The sequence below is a fragment of the Manis javanica genome, chromosome 13 (assembly GCF_040802235.1).
Source record: "Manis javanica isolate MJ-LG chromosome 13, MJ_LKY, whole genome shotgun sequence".
NCBI lineage: Eukaryota > Metazoa > Chordata > Mammalia > Pholidota > Manidae > Manis > Manis javanica.
This window is the reverse complement of record NC_133168.1, coordinates 88,132,804-88,151,060: the sequence shown is the minus strand read 5'-3', so window position 1 is coordinate 88,151,060 and position 18,257 is coordinate 88,132,804. Positions and strand designations below refer to the sequence as shown.

General features: G+C 39.0%; 1 protein-coding gene across 1 annotated transcript; it reads right to left on the bottom strand.

Annotated features, from left to right (window-relative positions):
• Nucleotides 1-3,325: 3,325 nt before the first annotated feature.
• Nucleotides 3,326-4,294, bottom strand: LOC140845408 (olfactory receptor 7G1-like). The gene has a single exon (XM_073219485.1). It carries the CDS (start codon nt 4,292-4,294, stop codon nt 3,326-3,328), a length of 969 nt encoding a protein of 322 aa, XP_073075586.1.
• Nucleotides 4,295-18,257: the final 13,963 nt, after the last annotated feature.

The following is an 18,257-nucleotide window of genomic DNA, read 5'->3' as shown; positions in this document are numbered from 1 at the left end:
AAGACCAGGACTCTAGAAGGGAGGCATTCAGGATGGCTGCTCCCCTAGGCTGCGAGGCCAGGTGTTTACCATCCATTTCTGTCTCCCCGCTACACACACCTTGCATGTGTGGACACACCAGCTTTCTCTAATTGGACTCAGTCTGCTAGTTCTCAGTAAAAGCTATGGCATCTAATCCAATTAGCAGTGTCAGGACAACAATTCTAACTTTAAGTATAAAATCATAGTTTATGGTTCGTGTAAAAAAATTTTTTAATGTACAGGTAAGTAATGGTAAAGTGCAAACACTCAGATGATTCTTTCAAGGTCCCCTGAATGTTTCTGGATTCTTAATCTTCCTTCTATTTCATACTACTGATTCAGATCTAAAATTTCTAAACATTTTTGACTGTCATCAATGCAGACATATTTAAGATTTTTAAACACTTTTCCTATTTAATCTCAATAGGTTCAGGTTACTTTTTTTCATTTTATGGGATCATGTGTTGATTTTATTACACTTTGTCTTTATAATTACGTTATGAGAAATTACAATATCGTGGGCAAAGCACTTGTATGCGGGTTGATCCAGACTGTCAGTGCAATGAATGACACTTCACTGTAATTTCTAGGTGAACATGTCACTCTATTTTATTCTTCATTACCAACTTTTCATCATTAATTAATTTTATGTATTCATGCACTGATCGATAAATTTTTCCATGTTTTCTTCTTATATGACTTTGTATTGAAAACAATGTGGCATTTCTTAACAAGTTAAATGTAGAATTCTCATATGATTTAGTAGTTCCGCTTCTAGATGCATTCTCCCATAAAATGAAAGCATTGGTTTGAACGTGTTTTTGTACATCCCTGTTCATGGTAGCATTGTCCAAAATTGCTATAAGGTAGAAGTAACCCAACTGTCCATCAACTGATGTGTGGTGAATAAAATATGGTACACACACAAAAGGCCTTTTTTTTTTAACCAAAAAAGGAAGGGAATTCTGACAGATGCTACACCATGGATGAACCTTGAAGAAATTATGCTCCATAAAACAAGTCCCAAAGGGATATATAATGTGTGATTCTACTTGTATGAGGTTCCAAGTGTAGTCAAATTCAGTCAGAGAAATTAGAATGAGATTGCCAAGTTCTGGGGGCAAGAGGAAAAGGGTGGACTATTAATAGGTATGGGTTTTAGTTTGGGGAGATGAAGAATTCTATGGATGGAAGGTGTTGAGGGTAACACAGCATTGTGAGTGTATTTAAAGCCACTGAAATGGATGCTTACAAATGATTAAGGCAGTAAAGGACTCTGAATAGCCAAAGAGAAAGAACAAAGCTGGAGACATCATGCTTTTTAACCTTCAATTATATTACAAAGCTAGAGTAAAGAAAACCTAATAGTACTGGCATAAAAACACACACACACTGATGGAACAGGACCAAAAGCCAACAAACAAACCCATGTGTGCACGGTCAACCAGTATTTGACAAGGGCACCAACATTATTCAAAGGGGAAAGGAGAGTCTCTTCAACAAATGGTTTAGAGAAATCTGGGTCACCCCATACAGTGAAATGAGACTGGATCACTATCTTGCAACCCTCACAAAAATTACATCATGATGGATTAAAAACAATGTAAAACTGAAACCACAAATTTCTAAGAAGAAAGTGCAGGGCAATTTCCTTGACATTATTGTGGGAAATGATTGTTTGGGTATGACACCAAAAGCAACATCAACACAGGGGTCAAGTAAGAGTCAACTGTGACTCACTGTGTCACACATGTGAAACCGGTATAATATTGCATATCAACTATATTTTAATAAATACTAAATAAACACCTAAACAGATAATCAAACTCATAGAAACAGAAGAAAGGTGATTATGAAGGAACTGGAGGAAATGTGGAGATGCTATTCTGAGGCAGGAACCTCCAGCTATAGGACCAGCTTAGGAGGATCTCATTGTACAGCATGGTGGTTATAGCTGGTCATGTGGTGTTCTTAATATTTTGGGCTACTGAATATTGCTAAAGGTGTAGATCTGAAATACTCTCACCTTATAAAGAAATGTCAATGATGTCACAGCTTAGAGGTTTTAGCTACTGCTAGGTGGTAATCGTTTTGAAAGACATATGTGTATCAAATCAACACATTGCACACCTTAATCTTACACAGTTGTAGTGTCAGTTCTATCACAGTAAAGCAGGAAGGAAATGGTCAGCACTGGAAATCTACTACAAGTTTCATGAATTCAGTTTCTGTCACCCTGGTTTCATTACACCTTCCTTTACTCTGGGTCAGTTCCACTTCTGTCTGTCTTATAAGGATTCATGTGATTCTATTAGGATCTACCCACATAATCTGGGAGAAGCTCATCCTCCACAAAGGCTTTAATTCTAAGTAAGTATGATTCACCATCATATCATAAACTATTAATAAGATACTGGATATACAATGTGAACAAGTAGGATATGAGGAGGGACACGATGCAATCCACTGCAGAGGTATCTTCTAGGTGACTCCATGGAAAATTCCCTAGTCACCTGACTTCAAAAAGGACCATCAGTTTTCTGTCTCTGGGCCTCATGTCTGGGGATGACTTCACCTCATGCCACCACACTGAGCAGAACCAATCCTAGGACCACACAACACATGGAGGACTCGCTGGATCCCTCCTCCCCTGTTCCTAGACATTCCCTCCTTCTAAAGCTCTTGTAAAGGGAGATAACTCTATTGCTTGGTCATATTGGAGGTAGAGATCCTATTTTCTATTAGAACTGAAATCACTTTACTGATGAAGTTCAAATATCTCACAATCATCTCAAATCACTGAGATAATCCAACCGTGCTAATTTCATCGATAATGAAACTGAGTATGGTAGGTGCCAATGTTCCTCATAAAGAGGCAGTTTACCAGTGACCATCTAATTCATTCCTAAATAGGTGCTTGAGAGGTCAGCTCCCTTACTCCACTATAATCCTGTAGGTGTTATTGAAATTACATAGTTGAAGTGGATGCTAGTCTCTACCCATGATCACCTGTTTAAATACTTTCACTGTCATGCCTATTTTCTGCAATATTCCTTCTTCTGCAAGTGAGCAAAAAAAAATGCAACTTGAATGTTTTTCTCAGGTGTTTCTTCCTTAGAACCTGAAGAAAGAACTTGAATTTAGAGAATTGAAATCAACTGTTAAACATCACAGAGCTAGAGAAAAAGCAAAACCAGGTTTCAACTCCAAGTAGAATGTACTTGGGGGTACTGACATGATACACAAACTGGTGATGGAGGAGTCAGGCATGCAGCTCACCCATGTTTTAAGAGAGTGCCACATTCTAGACACCATGCCCAGCGTAGAAAGCACAATGACAGAAAAGTAGGTATCCGCTGATGAGTTTCCTCAAGGCCGCCTTCATGTCCCTGTTCCTCAGGCTGTAGATGAAGGGGTTCATCATCTGAGGGACCACAATGTACATCGTTGAAGCTACTGCAGTCTTCCTGGAAGAGTCAGTAACTAAAGAGCTAATATACACTCCAAACACTGTCCCATAGAACAAGGAAACAACAGAGAGGTGAGACCCACAGGTGGAAAAGGCTTTAACCTTTCCCTCTACTGATGGCATTCGCAAAACAGAGGAGACTATTTGCGTATAAGAGAAAATGATTCCACACAGAGGAACACCGGCAAATAGACCACAGAAAAAATATATCAGGAAGTTGTTGATGAAGGTATCTGAACAGGCCAGCTTGATGACATGAGCAAGCTCACAGAAGAAGTGGGGGATTGCCAGGTCCTGGCAGAAGGACAGCCGCAGCACCATCAGACTGTGGAGCACACTAACCCCGCTGGTAATGAGCAGGGAGAGCAGAATGAGCAGGACACAGAGCCGGGGGGTCATGATGTCCGTGTACCTGAGCGGATGGCAGATGGCCACATAGCGGTCATAGGCCATTGCAGCAAGGATAAAGTTTTCAAATCCAGCAAAAATGAAGACAAAGCAGACCTGAGTGATGCAGCCTGTAAAGCTGATGTGCTGATTCTGTGCCTGAATGTTCACCAGCATCTTGGGGATGGTGGTTGTGCTTATACAGATGTCAGTGAAGGACAGGTTGCAGAGGAGGAAGTACATGGGGGTGTGGAGGTGGGGGTCAGAGCTGACGGCCAGGATGATGAGCAGGTTCCCCAGGATGGTGACCAGGTACACGGACAGGAACAGCCCAAAGAGGCTGAGCTGCACTTCTGGATCCTCTGTCAATCCCAGGAGGAGGAATTCTGAAACTTCTGTGTGATTCTGGGGTTCCATGTAGTCAATGATTCTGATGGAAAAATGGGATGAAAAGAACAGAAAATAAATAGTCCCCAGCTGAGCACCAGCAGCATTGTCAGGAAAGGTGTCTGAAATGCCAATTCTTGGTGCCACTGCAGACTTACTCGTGAGAGACTCTGGGGTGACAACTGGGAACCTGGAGCTGAACAGAAGCTCCAGACGTTTTGTTGTATGCTTAAGTCCAATAAACCAAATAAATAAAAAGAAAGAAAACTGTGTATATTGTGAAGCCAAGTGAATATTCACAACTGTCCTTCTGCTAATTTATCCCCCATCCCCATCTCTCACACCCCTCCTCCCTCAGCTCCCCTTAGTGTGCCTTATTTTTATTAATCACCAACTCCGTTCCATACCCTGTGCCAAGTGCTGAATCTAAAAAAAATGGGTGAGATATGATGTTTCCTTCAGAAATATTTCTTCCCTCAAGAAACACAAAGACAAGAAGGAAGTTCTCCGAGCTGTCTTGCAGAGTGCAGTGCCCAGACTTTGGCACGCCTCAGAGTCCCCTGAGAGGACTGATGAATTCCAAACGTGTCAGACCACGCACACACTGACCCTCCATTCATCCATGGGGAAACAGGGCGGTGTGGCTACAACAAGGACACAAAGCGTGCAGTGCACGTCAGAGACTCAGTCTGACCTTAGATCTGACTGCTGAGCTGACTCTGTTGACCCATCATTGTTAATGCTCAGCATCACACAGAAGCGGCATGCCTAAACCAGCACCCCAGATTTCAGATTTCCCCTTTAAAATGGTAATATGTTCATTCTGAACCATGTCCGATATCCTCCCCCTTCTCTCTCAGGTACGTCCACATGTACCGTGAAGGAGGGTGCAGCAGGTCCTGGGATCAGTCCTAGTACACTCTCTGATCATGACAAAGATTAGTAAGTGGTGCCCATGACCCCAAAGCTCATAAGATCCCCTATGGAAACATTTCATCTGCACTAGTTATTAATTCTAAGAGAAGCAGGACAAGTGTGAATGAGAATCTCTATGTCATCCTCAAGGGCACTTCCTCCCCAAGGTGACAGGTGGCATGTCATTAAAAAGAAACAAAAGGTAAATGAGAGAAAGAAAGAAATGCATGATCTTCCAAACACTGGACGAAAACAGCAACAATTTTAGATTTTGGAAGACAGGAAATGACCACATAAGAGACTTATGCGATACCTACAACATATTTAGGCATCCTATCAGGATATTTTCTGTAAGGCAGTGATTCTTCTTTCCTGGAGAAGGATGGTCACGATAGTCTTTGTTATTTGGTGGATGACTGAGACCCCAACACTGACTCCCATCCGGGCCAGCACTTGATTTGTGAGTGGGGAAAGCTGCTTCCTGGTATAAGATGCCTTGTGTCCCCACCTGTACCATGGGAATGCTCATCACACCTCCGGAGGGCGCTGCAGTGATGAGCCATGAATAGAAGACACATGTCCCGCATGGTGTTCAAGCACATGGGGCCCACATTCTGACCTTTCTACTGGGGATGTTTCCTGTCATGACACAGTCGGCGTGTGTCACTCTTCACAAGGAAGCAGTGGGTGGAGCAAGTCGGGGGATGATGGTGGAAAGAGACAATATCTCCACCGTGCTAAATACAGATTTCAGGGAAGAGATGATGAGCTGAAATTCCACCTGGGAACCCTTATAATGTAGGAAGAGTCTAAAGGAGCATCAGGTATGTCATGATTCTTCAGAAGGAACATGTCATACCTGTGCAGGTCTATTTATGATGGTTTATTCAAACATTACAAAGTATAGAGAATCATCTTGAAGGGCTGAGTACCCTCCAGGCAACATTTGCAAATTCACACTCTTCCCCATCCTTCCTAGAAGTATTTTCATCACAAGAGGCACATTTGAGGCCCTCGCCTCAGGTATGTACAAGTTGAGTTCCTTTCCTTCCCAGCAGGGAACACTGTACTAGCTTGATATCCATCACCCCCAGCACTTTCTCTTATATTAGGTACTGTTCTTGTAAAAGCAACTGCATCTTTCTTGCTTGTTAAAGAGGCGCACACACAGACTCATGCTCTGCCTGCATTTACAACTGGCTTTCCTCCTAAACATATGTTTACTGATGCTCTGTTGGCCTCATTCATTTTAAATACCGTGCAGTGTTCTGTATTGTACACCACGACCAAAGTCTCCATTTCCCAGCTGAGATGGATATCATGATTCTTAACATTTATTATATACTTAAACGTGTACCCACCAGTAAACATTATGAAATTCACAAACATTATCTGCTTCAGGTGATGTCATTAGAATAAATAAGAGGTATGTTTCAAATATATATATATACATTACTTTGATGAGCATTTAGTAATGTATATAATTATTGCATCACTATTTTGTACATCTGAAACCAATATAATATTGTAGATCAACTATATTCAAGTAAAAACTATACATATGAACGCACAATGTGGGAGCCTGCCTGGGGAACACCATCATATGGCGCTGCCTGCGTGGAGGGAGTCAGAGGCTGAAAGGGAAGTTGAAAGAGGTGATTTTCTGTATGTCTACCATATTGTTGATTAAAAATAATACACATGAAGCTGGTATAGCAGAATGCCAATGTTTAGTAGTTGTGGAAAGGGGTTAATGGTGGACTTTCTAATTGATCAGGCTCCGTGCATAATTCAAAATATTTGCTCATTGTAAGAAGAGGGTCAAAGACACCAGGGACGCAGCGTGCTCTGCGGGTCTGGGTCTGTGCTTCCTCCTCCTCATTCCTGCGGTCAGGCCGCCAACATGACACCAAAGCTCTTCTGTAGGCGGATGCGTGTGGCATAAGGTGAAGCTGATGCCCTTGGGCAGGGGCACTCCTAGCAGCTGGTAGAGGTGCGTGTCTCCTAAACGCTGACCTCACGTCAGAGCATTGTCTAAGGGACACTGGGTTACCTGGCTGGCATCACTGCGGGGTGATGCTTGATATGTTGCCTGGAAGCTGAAGAGGGAGACAGAAGGTCCGCATCTGTGAATGGCAGAGAAATGCAGTGAAGCTCCGGGTTTCTGGGCAAGAGGCACTGTGGCAGGGAGGTGGCTCAGCTGTTGTCTCCTGACTGGGCAGGCCTGTTAAGTGAGGTGGTCACAGACACACTACTTACAGGCTCTACATCCCTGGGGGCTCAATATCCAAAGCTCCTCATTAGATTAACTTTTATTATGATTCAGGTCCCAGGACAGTGCAAACCCGTAAAGACCAGGACTCTAGAAGGGAGGCATTCAGGATGGCTGCTCCCCTAGGCTGCGAGGCCAGGTGTTTACCATCCATTTCTGTCTCCCCACTGCACACACCTTGCATGTGTGGACACACCAGCTTTCTCTAATTGGACTCAGTCTGCTAGTTCTCAGTAAAAGCTATGGCATCTAATCCAATTAGCAGTGTCAGGACAACAATTCTAACTTTAAGTATTGAATCATAATTTATGGTTCATGTAAAAAAATTTTTAATGTACAGGTAAGTAGTGGTAAAGTGCAAACACTCAGATGATTCTTTCAAGGTCACCTGAATGTTTCTGGATTCTTAATCTTTCCTCTATTTCATACTGCTGGTTGTGATCAACGTTTCTAAATATTTTTGACTGTCATTAATGCAGACATATTTAAGATTTTTAAACATCTTTCCTATGTAATATCAATAGGTTCAGGGTACTTTTTTCATTTTATGGGATCATGTGTTGATTTTATTATACTTTATTTTTATAGTTACATTATGAGAAATTACAATATCGTGGGCAAAGCACTTGTATGCTGGTTGATCCATACTGTCAGTGCAATGAATGGATATGAGGAGGGACACTTTGCAATCCACTGCAGAGGTATCTTCCAGGTGAGTCCATGGAAAATTCCATAGTCACCTGACTTCAAAAAGGACCATCAGTTTTCTTTCTCTGGGCCTCATGTCTGGGGATGACTCAGGGTCTATGACTCTACTCATGTTATTTCTTTCTGTTTTTCTTTGTTTTTATATTCCACACATAAGTGAAGTCATAATGTATTTGTCTTTCTCAACCTGGCTTATTTCACTGAGTATAATACCCTCCAGATCCATCCATGTTGTTGCAAATGGCAGGATTTCTTCTGTTTTTATGGCTGAATAATATTCCATTGTGTATAAGTACCACACCCATTCATCTACTGAAAGATATTTAAGTTGTTTCCATATCTTGGCTATTGCAAATCGTGCAGCAATAAACATAGGGGTGCATATATCATTTGAATCCGGGATTTTGTTTTCTTTGCATAAATTCCTAGTAGAATTACTGGGTTTTCAGAGTAAAGGTCTTTCACTGCCTTGGTTAAGTTTATTCCTAGGTAGTTTATTGTTTTTGATGCAGTTGTAAATGGGTTTTCCTGATTTCTCTTTCTGCTAGTTCATTGTTAGTACATAGGCATGCAACAGATTTCTGTGTATTAATTTTGTATCCTGAAACTTTGCTGATTTCAGTTAGTCTTTTGCTGGATTCTTTAGGGTTTCCTATGTATATCATATCATCTGCATGTATAGCACATCATCAGCAAATAGGGACAGTTTAACTCGTTCCTTACCAATGTGAATGCTTTTATCTCTTTGTGTTGTCTGATTGCTGTGGCCAAGGACCTCCAGTACTATGTTTAATAGAAGTGGTGAGAGTGGCCATCCTTGTCTTCTTCCTGATGTTTGAGGAAAAGCTTTCAGCTGTTTGCTATTAAGTACAATATTGGCTGTGTTTGTCATATATGACCTTTATTATGTTGAAGTATGTAACCCCTGTACAAATTTTGCTGAGAGTTTTTGTCAAGAATCAATGTTGAATTTTGCCCAATGCTTTTTCAGCATCTATTGTGATGATAGTATGGTTTTTATCCTTCTTTTTGTTAAATTAATATATGACATTGATTGATTTATGAATATTGTACCATCATTGCATTCCTTGAATAAATCCCACTAGCTCATGATGGATGAACTTTTTGATGTATTTTTTTATTTCAGTGTGCTAACATTTTCTTGAGGATTTTTTCATCTGTGCTCATCAGGCATATGGGTCTGAATGTTGTTTTTTGCAGTGTTTTTGTCTGGTTTTGGTATTAGAGTGATGCTGGCCTCACAGAATGAGCTTGGAAGTATTTGATCCTCTTTTACTTTTGAAATACTTTAAGAAGGATGGGTATAGCTCTTCTTTAAGTGTTTGGCAGAATTCAGCTGTGAAGCCATTGGGACCCGGATTTTTGTTTTTTGGGTGTTTCTTTTTTTTTTTTTTTTTTTACCAGTTCTATTTCATTGCTGGTAATTTGTCTGTTCAAATTTTCTGTTCCTTTCCAGGTCAGTCTTGGAAGGTTGTGTAGGAAGTTGTCCATTTCTTCTGGGTTGTCCATTTTATTGGCATTTAATTTTTCAAAGTATTCTCTAATAGTTCTTTGTATTTCTGTAGTATTGACTTTGATTATTCCTTAATTTTTTATTTTGTTTATGTGTGTACCTTCTCTTTTTTCTCAAGTAGTCCAGCTAGGGGTTTATCTATTTTGTTTATGTTCTCAAGGAACCAGCTCCTGGTTTCCTTGATATTTTCTATTATTTTATCCTTCTCTATTTATTTCTTATCTGATCTTCATTACATCCCTCCTTCTACTAACCTGGGACTTCATTTGTTCTTCTTTTTATAGTTCCTTTCATTGTGATTTTAGATGTTTATTTGAGATTGTTCTTGTGTCTTCAGGTAAGCCTGTATTGCTATATACTTTCATCTTAGAACTGCCTTTGCCACCTCTCACAGATTTGGGGCTGTTGTGTTTTTGTTTTCATTTGTCTCCATGTATTGCTTGATTTCTGTTTTAATTTGTTCATGGATGCATTGATTATTTAGAAGCATGTTGTTTAGCCTCATGTATTTGTAGACTTTTTTGTTTTCTTTGTGTAATTTATTTCTAGTTCCATACCATTGTGGTCTTAGAACACAACTTCAAACTTTTGATACAACTTCAAACTTTTTGAATTTTTTAGGCTCTTCCTGTGGACTAGTATGTGATCTATTCTAGAGAATGTGCTATGTACACTTCAGAAAAATGTGTATCCTGCTGCTTTTGGGTAGAGTGTTCTGTAGATGTCCATTAAATCCATTTGTTCTAATGTATTGTTCAGTGCCTCTCATTCTTTCTTTATTTTTTCTGGTTGATCTGTCTATTCATGTGAATGGTGTTTTAAAGGCTCCCAAAATGGATGTGTTACAATCCATTTCCCCATTTAATTCTGTTAGCATTTGTTTTACATATTTTGGTGCTCCTATGTTGGGTGAATAGATATTTACAATGGTTATACCCTCTTGTTGAACTGACCCCTTTATCATTATGGAATGTCATCCTTTGTCTATTGTTACTTTGTTTTGAAAACAATTTTTTTGTAGTATAAGTACTGCTAATCCTGCTTTTTTCTCCCTATGATTTACATGGACTATCATTTTCCAACCCTTTATTCTTAGTCTGTGTATGTCTTTGGGTCTGAAATGACTCTCTTGTATGCAACATGTAGATGAGTCTTGTTTCCTTATCCAATCTGCCACTCTATGTCTTTTGACAGGTGCATTCAATCCATTTACATTTATGATATTATTGATAGATATGTACTTATTGCCATTTTATTAACTGTTTTATGTCTGTTGTTTTATAGCTCCTCTCTGTTCCTTTCTTCCCCTCTTGCTGCATTTCCTTTAACAAATCCTGTAAGGCTAGCTTTGTGGTGGTGAATTCCTTCAACTTTTCTTTACTTGTAAATTGTTTAATACATGTTTCTAAATTAAATGATGACCTTGCCAGGTAGATGATTCTTGGTTGGAGGTCCTTCTGTTTCACTACATTAAATATTTCATGCCACTCCCTTCTGGCCTGTAAAGTTTCTGCTGAGAAGTCTGCTGATAGCCTGATGAGATTTCCTTTATAAGTAATTTTTCCTCTCTCTGGCTGCTTTCAGTAGACTCTCCTTATCCTTGATGTTTGCTATTTTTGTATTTTGGAAGATGAAAAGCCTTACCTCAGTTTTACTTGTTAAAATATCACTATGAAGTGATATTTAAAATGGATCTCTACCTCTTAAAGAGTAGCAGTATGATGAAAACAAATATGCCCATTACGAGGTTAACAATCAAAGCATGCCCCATGCGTGAAGAGTTTCCAGGTCTCACCACCTTTCCCGATCCGGGGGTGACCACATTTTCTTGATATTATACCAGCTTGAAGTCTATGATAGTGGCAGTATTTGATGACGTTCACTCTAAGCACTGGCATATTCATAGGACTCAACCACATGTTATATATATCCCTGTACACCCCTGTATATATCCCTATGCCCATTATTAACTGTATTTTTAAAATAAACTTCCTTCTTTTTGAACTTACTAAAAGGTTTATCTTAAGTTTTGAATTCTTTGTCTTATTTTTTTTTTCTTTTGCATCATTTTGCCACTGGGTTTCAAACCTGTTGTTGAAGGTAGCACTAATTTGTGCACTATTTATGCCCTATAATTTCACATGTTGTAAGTTTCTATCAAGAAATAGTATACTTCCTGATGTGGATAGAACTCTATGTCATTTTCTTTTATTATGAATATTTCTGTTTGAATAATCTCATACATATCTCCTGCTGAAAATGAGGGAAAATATTGTATTAAAGGTGGAGTTATATGGTATATGGGAGTACTTCTCCTTTGGATGATTCCAAAGACTTTTCTTAAGATGTTGAACCAATTTTCATACCAGAATACTTTTCCTGAGATCTACACCATCTCTAATATGTTTTCATTTATTCCAACAATCCAACTATCAAGTGGTTATAAAATATTATCAAAATAATTTAGATTTCTCTTATTGTGAGATTGAGAATGTGTCACATGCTATAGGCCATTTATTTTCCTCTTCTGTGAAATATCTGTTTACAGGATTCCTAGTGCCCTACCTATTTTTTCTTATTCATTTGTAGCAGCTCTTTACTTAACCAAGAGTTCATTTTTGTTAGCTATATGCATTGAAAACCTCTTCACTAGGTTGTGGTTTGTCTTACAAATGTGAATGTAAATAATTTGTAATATATTTTGGGTGAAACTAAATACCCAGGGGTAATAGATCTCAGTTGCCAATATTTTCTCTGGTGGTTTATTCTCGGTAGATCTTGTTCCTATAACCCATACTTACCGCAAAATAAATGATTTCTCATAGGGGCTTATATGTTTGAGGCATGAACTCCCTTAGAGTTTAATTTTGACTTTGATGTGAGATAGGATACTCAACTTATTTAATGTCCCTGTACCTTTTAATTAGTGCATCCATTTACTATAATCCCACCTCACCAATAGATAACCTATCCATTTATGTCTTGATTTTCCTCTGAGCTCTCCCTTCCAATCAATAAGTCTGTCATACCTCTCCCTGTCTTAATCATTGTATCACAACAGTTACAAAAAGCTGTTGTTATAACAAACAAGTCCCAAATCTTATGGTTATGTCCTGAAAGTCATGTTGTATCACAGGTTGACTGATATTTGATAATTTGTAATTTACTGCAACAATATTGACAACCAAGAATCATAATTCCAACCCATGGTCCATTATGCAAAAAAGAAAAGCATATTCAAGCTATTAACAATGAATTGGGAAACGTGGCAGTGAAATTCTATGAAGAAAATCAATGCCTGTTAAATACAAATACACAGAATATAGTAACAATTGCTAAATATAATGTAGATGAGCAGATACAATAGTCCATGAGACACACCTAAAATGATTTCTTAAGATTTGCATTTTTAAGCTCTATTTCCTATATTATCACATGCATTTACCCAGGTAATATATATCTGCCCATATAAGGAAACTATATTTTGGAAATAAATGAGCACCAGTCTCCCAAATACTGTTATTAGAACATGGTTTAATTCAAATATACCTTTGAAACAAAGGCTAGAATCCAATAACTGAAGGAGTAATATAATATAATCACTAACAATAAACATATGGGTAGCACTTATTTTGTTCTATACACGAAATACTCAGTTCCTAAAGCATTTTTACTTAACTCATTGACTCTGTATACCAACCTTACTGAGTAGATGCTGTTATCATCATCATGTAACAAGGAGAAAACTGAAGTAATAAAAGAATAAGGCATTTGCTCATAGTCTTACAGTCTTTGAGTGGGAGAACTGGGAATCAAATATATCATAGACATCACTAGTATGTACAAACACACAATATGAAGCCTGCCTGGGGAAAAGCATCAAATTGGTGCTGCCTCTGTGGAGGGAGTCGGGGAATAAAGGGGAAGTTGAAAGGAGTGCTTTCCGTATTTCTACTATTTTGTTGGCATAAAAATATGCACGAAGCTGATATAGCAGAATGCCAACACTTGTTAATTATGAAAAGGGCCTAATGGTGACATTTTCAATTGATTACACTGCTCTTATACTTCAAAATATTTGCACATTTTATAAAGAGGGACAAGGGAGAAGTAGAAAAGGAGGCAGCCTGTTCTAAGGACCCGGGTCTGCACTTACTTCTCAGGCTTCACAGCCAAGCACCCAACATGACACTAGCTCTTTTGTAGGTGGATGTATGTGGCTTCAGGTGAAGCCGACTGACACCTCTGCCCTCCACCAGCACCAGGATGAAAGTAAATGCCAGAGAGTACCTCCACATAAAAAGGCCATATATGACAAACCCACAGCCAACATTATATTTAACAGTGAGAATCTGAAAGCTTTTCCTTTAAGATTGAGAACAAGACAAGGTTGCCCACTCTATCCACTGTTATTCAACATAGTTCTGGAGGTCCTAGCCATGGCAATCAGACAACACAAAGAAATAAAAGGCATGCAGATAGGCAAGAAAGAAGTTAAACTGTCCCTATTTACAGATGACATGATATTGTACATAAAAATTCCTAAAGAATCCACTCCGAAACTACTAGATCTAATACCTGAATTCAGCAAAGTTGCAGGATACAAAATTAATACACAGAAATCTGTTGCATTCCTATACACTAATGATGAACTAGCAGAAAGAGAAATCAGGAAAACAATTCTGTTCACAATTGCATCAAAAAGAATAAAATACCTAGGAATAAATCTAACCAAGGAAGTGAAAGACCTACTATACTCTGAAAACTACAAGACACTCATGAGAGAAATTAAAGAAGATACCAATAAATGGAAACACATCCCGTGCTCATGGACAGGAAGAATTAATATTGTCAAAATGGCCATCCTGCCTAAAGCAGTCTATGGATTCAATGCAATCCTTATCAATATACGAATAGCATTCTTCAATGAACTAGATAATATACTTCTAAAATTCCTATGGAACCACAAAAGACCCTGAATAGCCAAAGCAATCCTGAGAAGGAAGAATAAAGCTGGGGTATCTCACTTTCCAACTTCAAGCTCTACTACAAAGCCCCAGTAATCAAGAAAATTTGGTACTGGCACAAGAACAGACCCATAGATGAGTGGAACAGACTAGAAAGCCCAGATATAAATGCAAGCATATATGGTCAATTAATATATGCTAAAGGAGCCATGGATATACAATGGGGAAATGATAGCCCCTTCAACAACTGGTGTTGGCAAAACTGGACAGCTACCTGCAAGAATATGAAACTGGATTACTGTCTAACCCATACACAAAAGAAAACTCAAAATAGATTAAAGACCTGAATGTAAGTCATGAAATCATAAAACTCTTAGAAGGAAACATAGGCAAAAATCTCTTGAATATAAATATGAGCAGCTTTTTTCTGAACACATCTCCTCGGGCAAGGTAAACAAAATAAAAAATGAACAAATGGGACTATGTCATGCTAAAAATCTTCTGTACAGCAAAGAACACTGTCAGCAGAACAAAAAGGCATCCTACCATGTGGGAGGATATATTTGCAAATGACATACCTGACAAGGGGTTAACATCCAAAATACAGAAAGAACTCACACACCTCAACACCCAAAAAGCAAATAACCCTATTAAAAAATGGGCAGAGGATATGAACAGACACTTCTCCAAAGAAATTCAGATGGCCAACAGGCATGAAAAGATGTTCCACATCACTAATTATCAGGGAAATGCAAATTAAAACCACAATGAAATATCACCTCACACCATTTAGGATGGCCAACATCCAAAAGACAAACAACAACAAATGTTGGTGAAGATGCAGAGAAAGGGGAACCCTCCTACACTGCTGTTGGGAATGTAAACTAGTTCAACCATTGTGGAAAGCAGTCTGGAGGTTCCTCAAAAAACTCAAAATAGAAATACGATTTGACCCAGGAATTCTACTCCAAGGAATTTACCCTAAGAATGCAGGATCCCAGTTTCAAAAAGACATATGCACCCCTATGTTTATTGCAGCCACTATTTACAATAGCCAAGAATTGGAAGCAGCCTAAGTGTCCATCAGTAGATGAATGGGTAAAGAAGATGTGGTACATATACACAATGGAATATTATTCAGCCATAAGAAGAAAACAGATCCTACCATTTTCAGCAACATGGTTGGAGCTAGAGGGCATTATGCTCAGTGAAATAAGCCAGGCAGAGAAAGACAAGTACCAAATTATTTCACTCATCTGTGGAGTATAAGAACAAAGCAAAAACTGAAGGAACAAAAGAGCAGCAGAATCACAGAACCCAAGAATGGACTAACAGTTACCAAAGGGAAAGGGACTGGGGGCTGTGGGGTGGTTGTGAAGGGAGGGAGAAGGGAATAAGGTGCATTACAATTAGCACACATAACATGGTGGGGGCCTGCGGAAAGCAGTATAGGAAAGGGAAGAGAAGTGGTGACTCTATATCATCTTACTTTGCTGATGGACAGTGACAGTAATGGGGTATGTGGTGGGGACTTGATAACGGGGGGAATCTAGCAACCACCATGTTGCTCATGTGACTGTATATTAATAATACCAAAATTTTAAAGAAAGTAAGTAAATGCCAGAGAATTTTGTAATAGGCATCATGTTTGTGAAGAGGAAGATTTAATCCCAACAGAAAAAAATTGTTTCTTCCATTGCATAGACAGAGCAGAGGGCCAGCAGTGCGGGAACATGGTGCACATTATTGCAAAGCTGCAAGGGGACACGTCAAGGTCACAATATTGCGGTAGGGCTCCTGTGGGACTGTCTGTTGATCACCTGAGGCAGGGCCCTCCTTCCAGCTGGTGGGATGCATGTTTCCTGAAAGCTGCTTTCACATCAGAGCACTCTCTAGGGATGTCGGTTTACCTGGGTGACATCACAGCACGATGATGCTCAACACATTCCCTGGGTACTGAATGATGGAGACAGAAGGCCTGCCATTGAGAAGGGCTGAGGGACACAGTGAAGGTCCAGGTTCCTGTGCATAGGTACTATGGCAAGGAGATGGCTCAGCTGTTTTGTCCTCACTGGGCAGGGATGTTACGTGAGGTGGTCAGAGACACAATATTTACAGTCTCTGCATCGCTAGGGACTCAATGTCCAAAGCTCCTCTTTAGACAAACTTTTATTATTGTTTGGGTCTCAGGGCAGTACAAACCCTTAAAAACTAAGACTCTTTTCAAGGAGGCATTCACAATGCTACTCCCCTATGCTGCAAGGCCAGGTCCTTCCCATCCATTTCTCTCTCCCCATTGCAAATACCTTCTATGTGTGGACACGCTGTGCTTCTTAAACTGGGTCCCGATCTGCTATGGCATCCAATTCAATTAGTGGCATCAGGGAACTGATTCTAAATTTAAGTGAGAAAACATAGTTTATATTTTGTGTAAAAAAATACATTCCCAAGTACAGCTAAGTAATGGTAAAATGCAAACCCTCGATATTTCATTCAGATCCCCTGAATGTTTCCTGTTTCTTAATCTTCATTCTATTTCGTACTGCAGATTCTGATGTATAATTTTTTAAACATCTCTGACTGTCATCAATACAGACAAATTTGACATTTTCAAAAACCTTCCCTATTTCATCTCAATGGGTTCAGGATACTTTTTATTCACTGGATGGGATCATGTGTTGAAATCATGACACTTCATTTTAATTAGAGCTTTGAGAGATTACAATGTCAGAGACAAAGTGCTACTCTGCTGGTTGACGCAAAGTATCAGCGGAAAGAATGAGATGTCAACCTTTATTTCTAGGTGTACATGTTACTCCATTTTATTCACCATTGCAAACTTTTCTCCATTAATGAATTTAATATATTCATGCATTAATCAATTAATTTTTCTATGTTAATTTTTCTATGATCTTGTGTTGAAAACAATATGGTATTTCCTAGGAAAACTAAATGTAGAATTTATATATGATTTAGTAATTCCATTTCTAGATATATTCCCAAATTAAATGAAATAAGGGACTTGAGGAGGTATTTCTACACTTATCTTCATGGCTGCATTATCTGCAATGGCCACAAGGTAGAATCAGCTCAATTGCTTATCAACTAATGAATGGATAAATAAAATACACTGCAACCAAATGGGACTTTATTCAACCTCAAAAGGAGGGAAATTCTGACACATTCGACAGCATGGATGAACCTTATAGACAGTATGCTCAGTAAAATATGTCACAAAAGGATATATAATGTCTGATTCTACTTGCATAAGTTTCCAGGGTAGTCAAATTCAGTCACATAAATTAGAATGACACTGTCGAGATCTTGGGGCAAGAGCACCAGGGTGGACTGTTACTAGGTACTGATTTCAGTTTTGGGAGATGAAGAATTCAATAGATGGATGGTGGTGATGTAAACACAGTATTGTGAGCGTACTTAATGCCAGCAACCTGGGCACTTAGAAATGATTACAGCGTTATAGACCCTGAATAGTCAGAGCATCCTTGAGAAAGGACAAAGCAGGAAGCATTATTCTTCCTCACCTCAAACTCTATTGGTAAGCTAGAGTGATCAAAGCATACGAGTGCTAGCACAAAG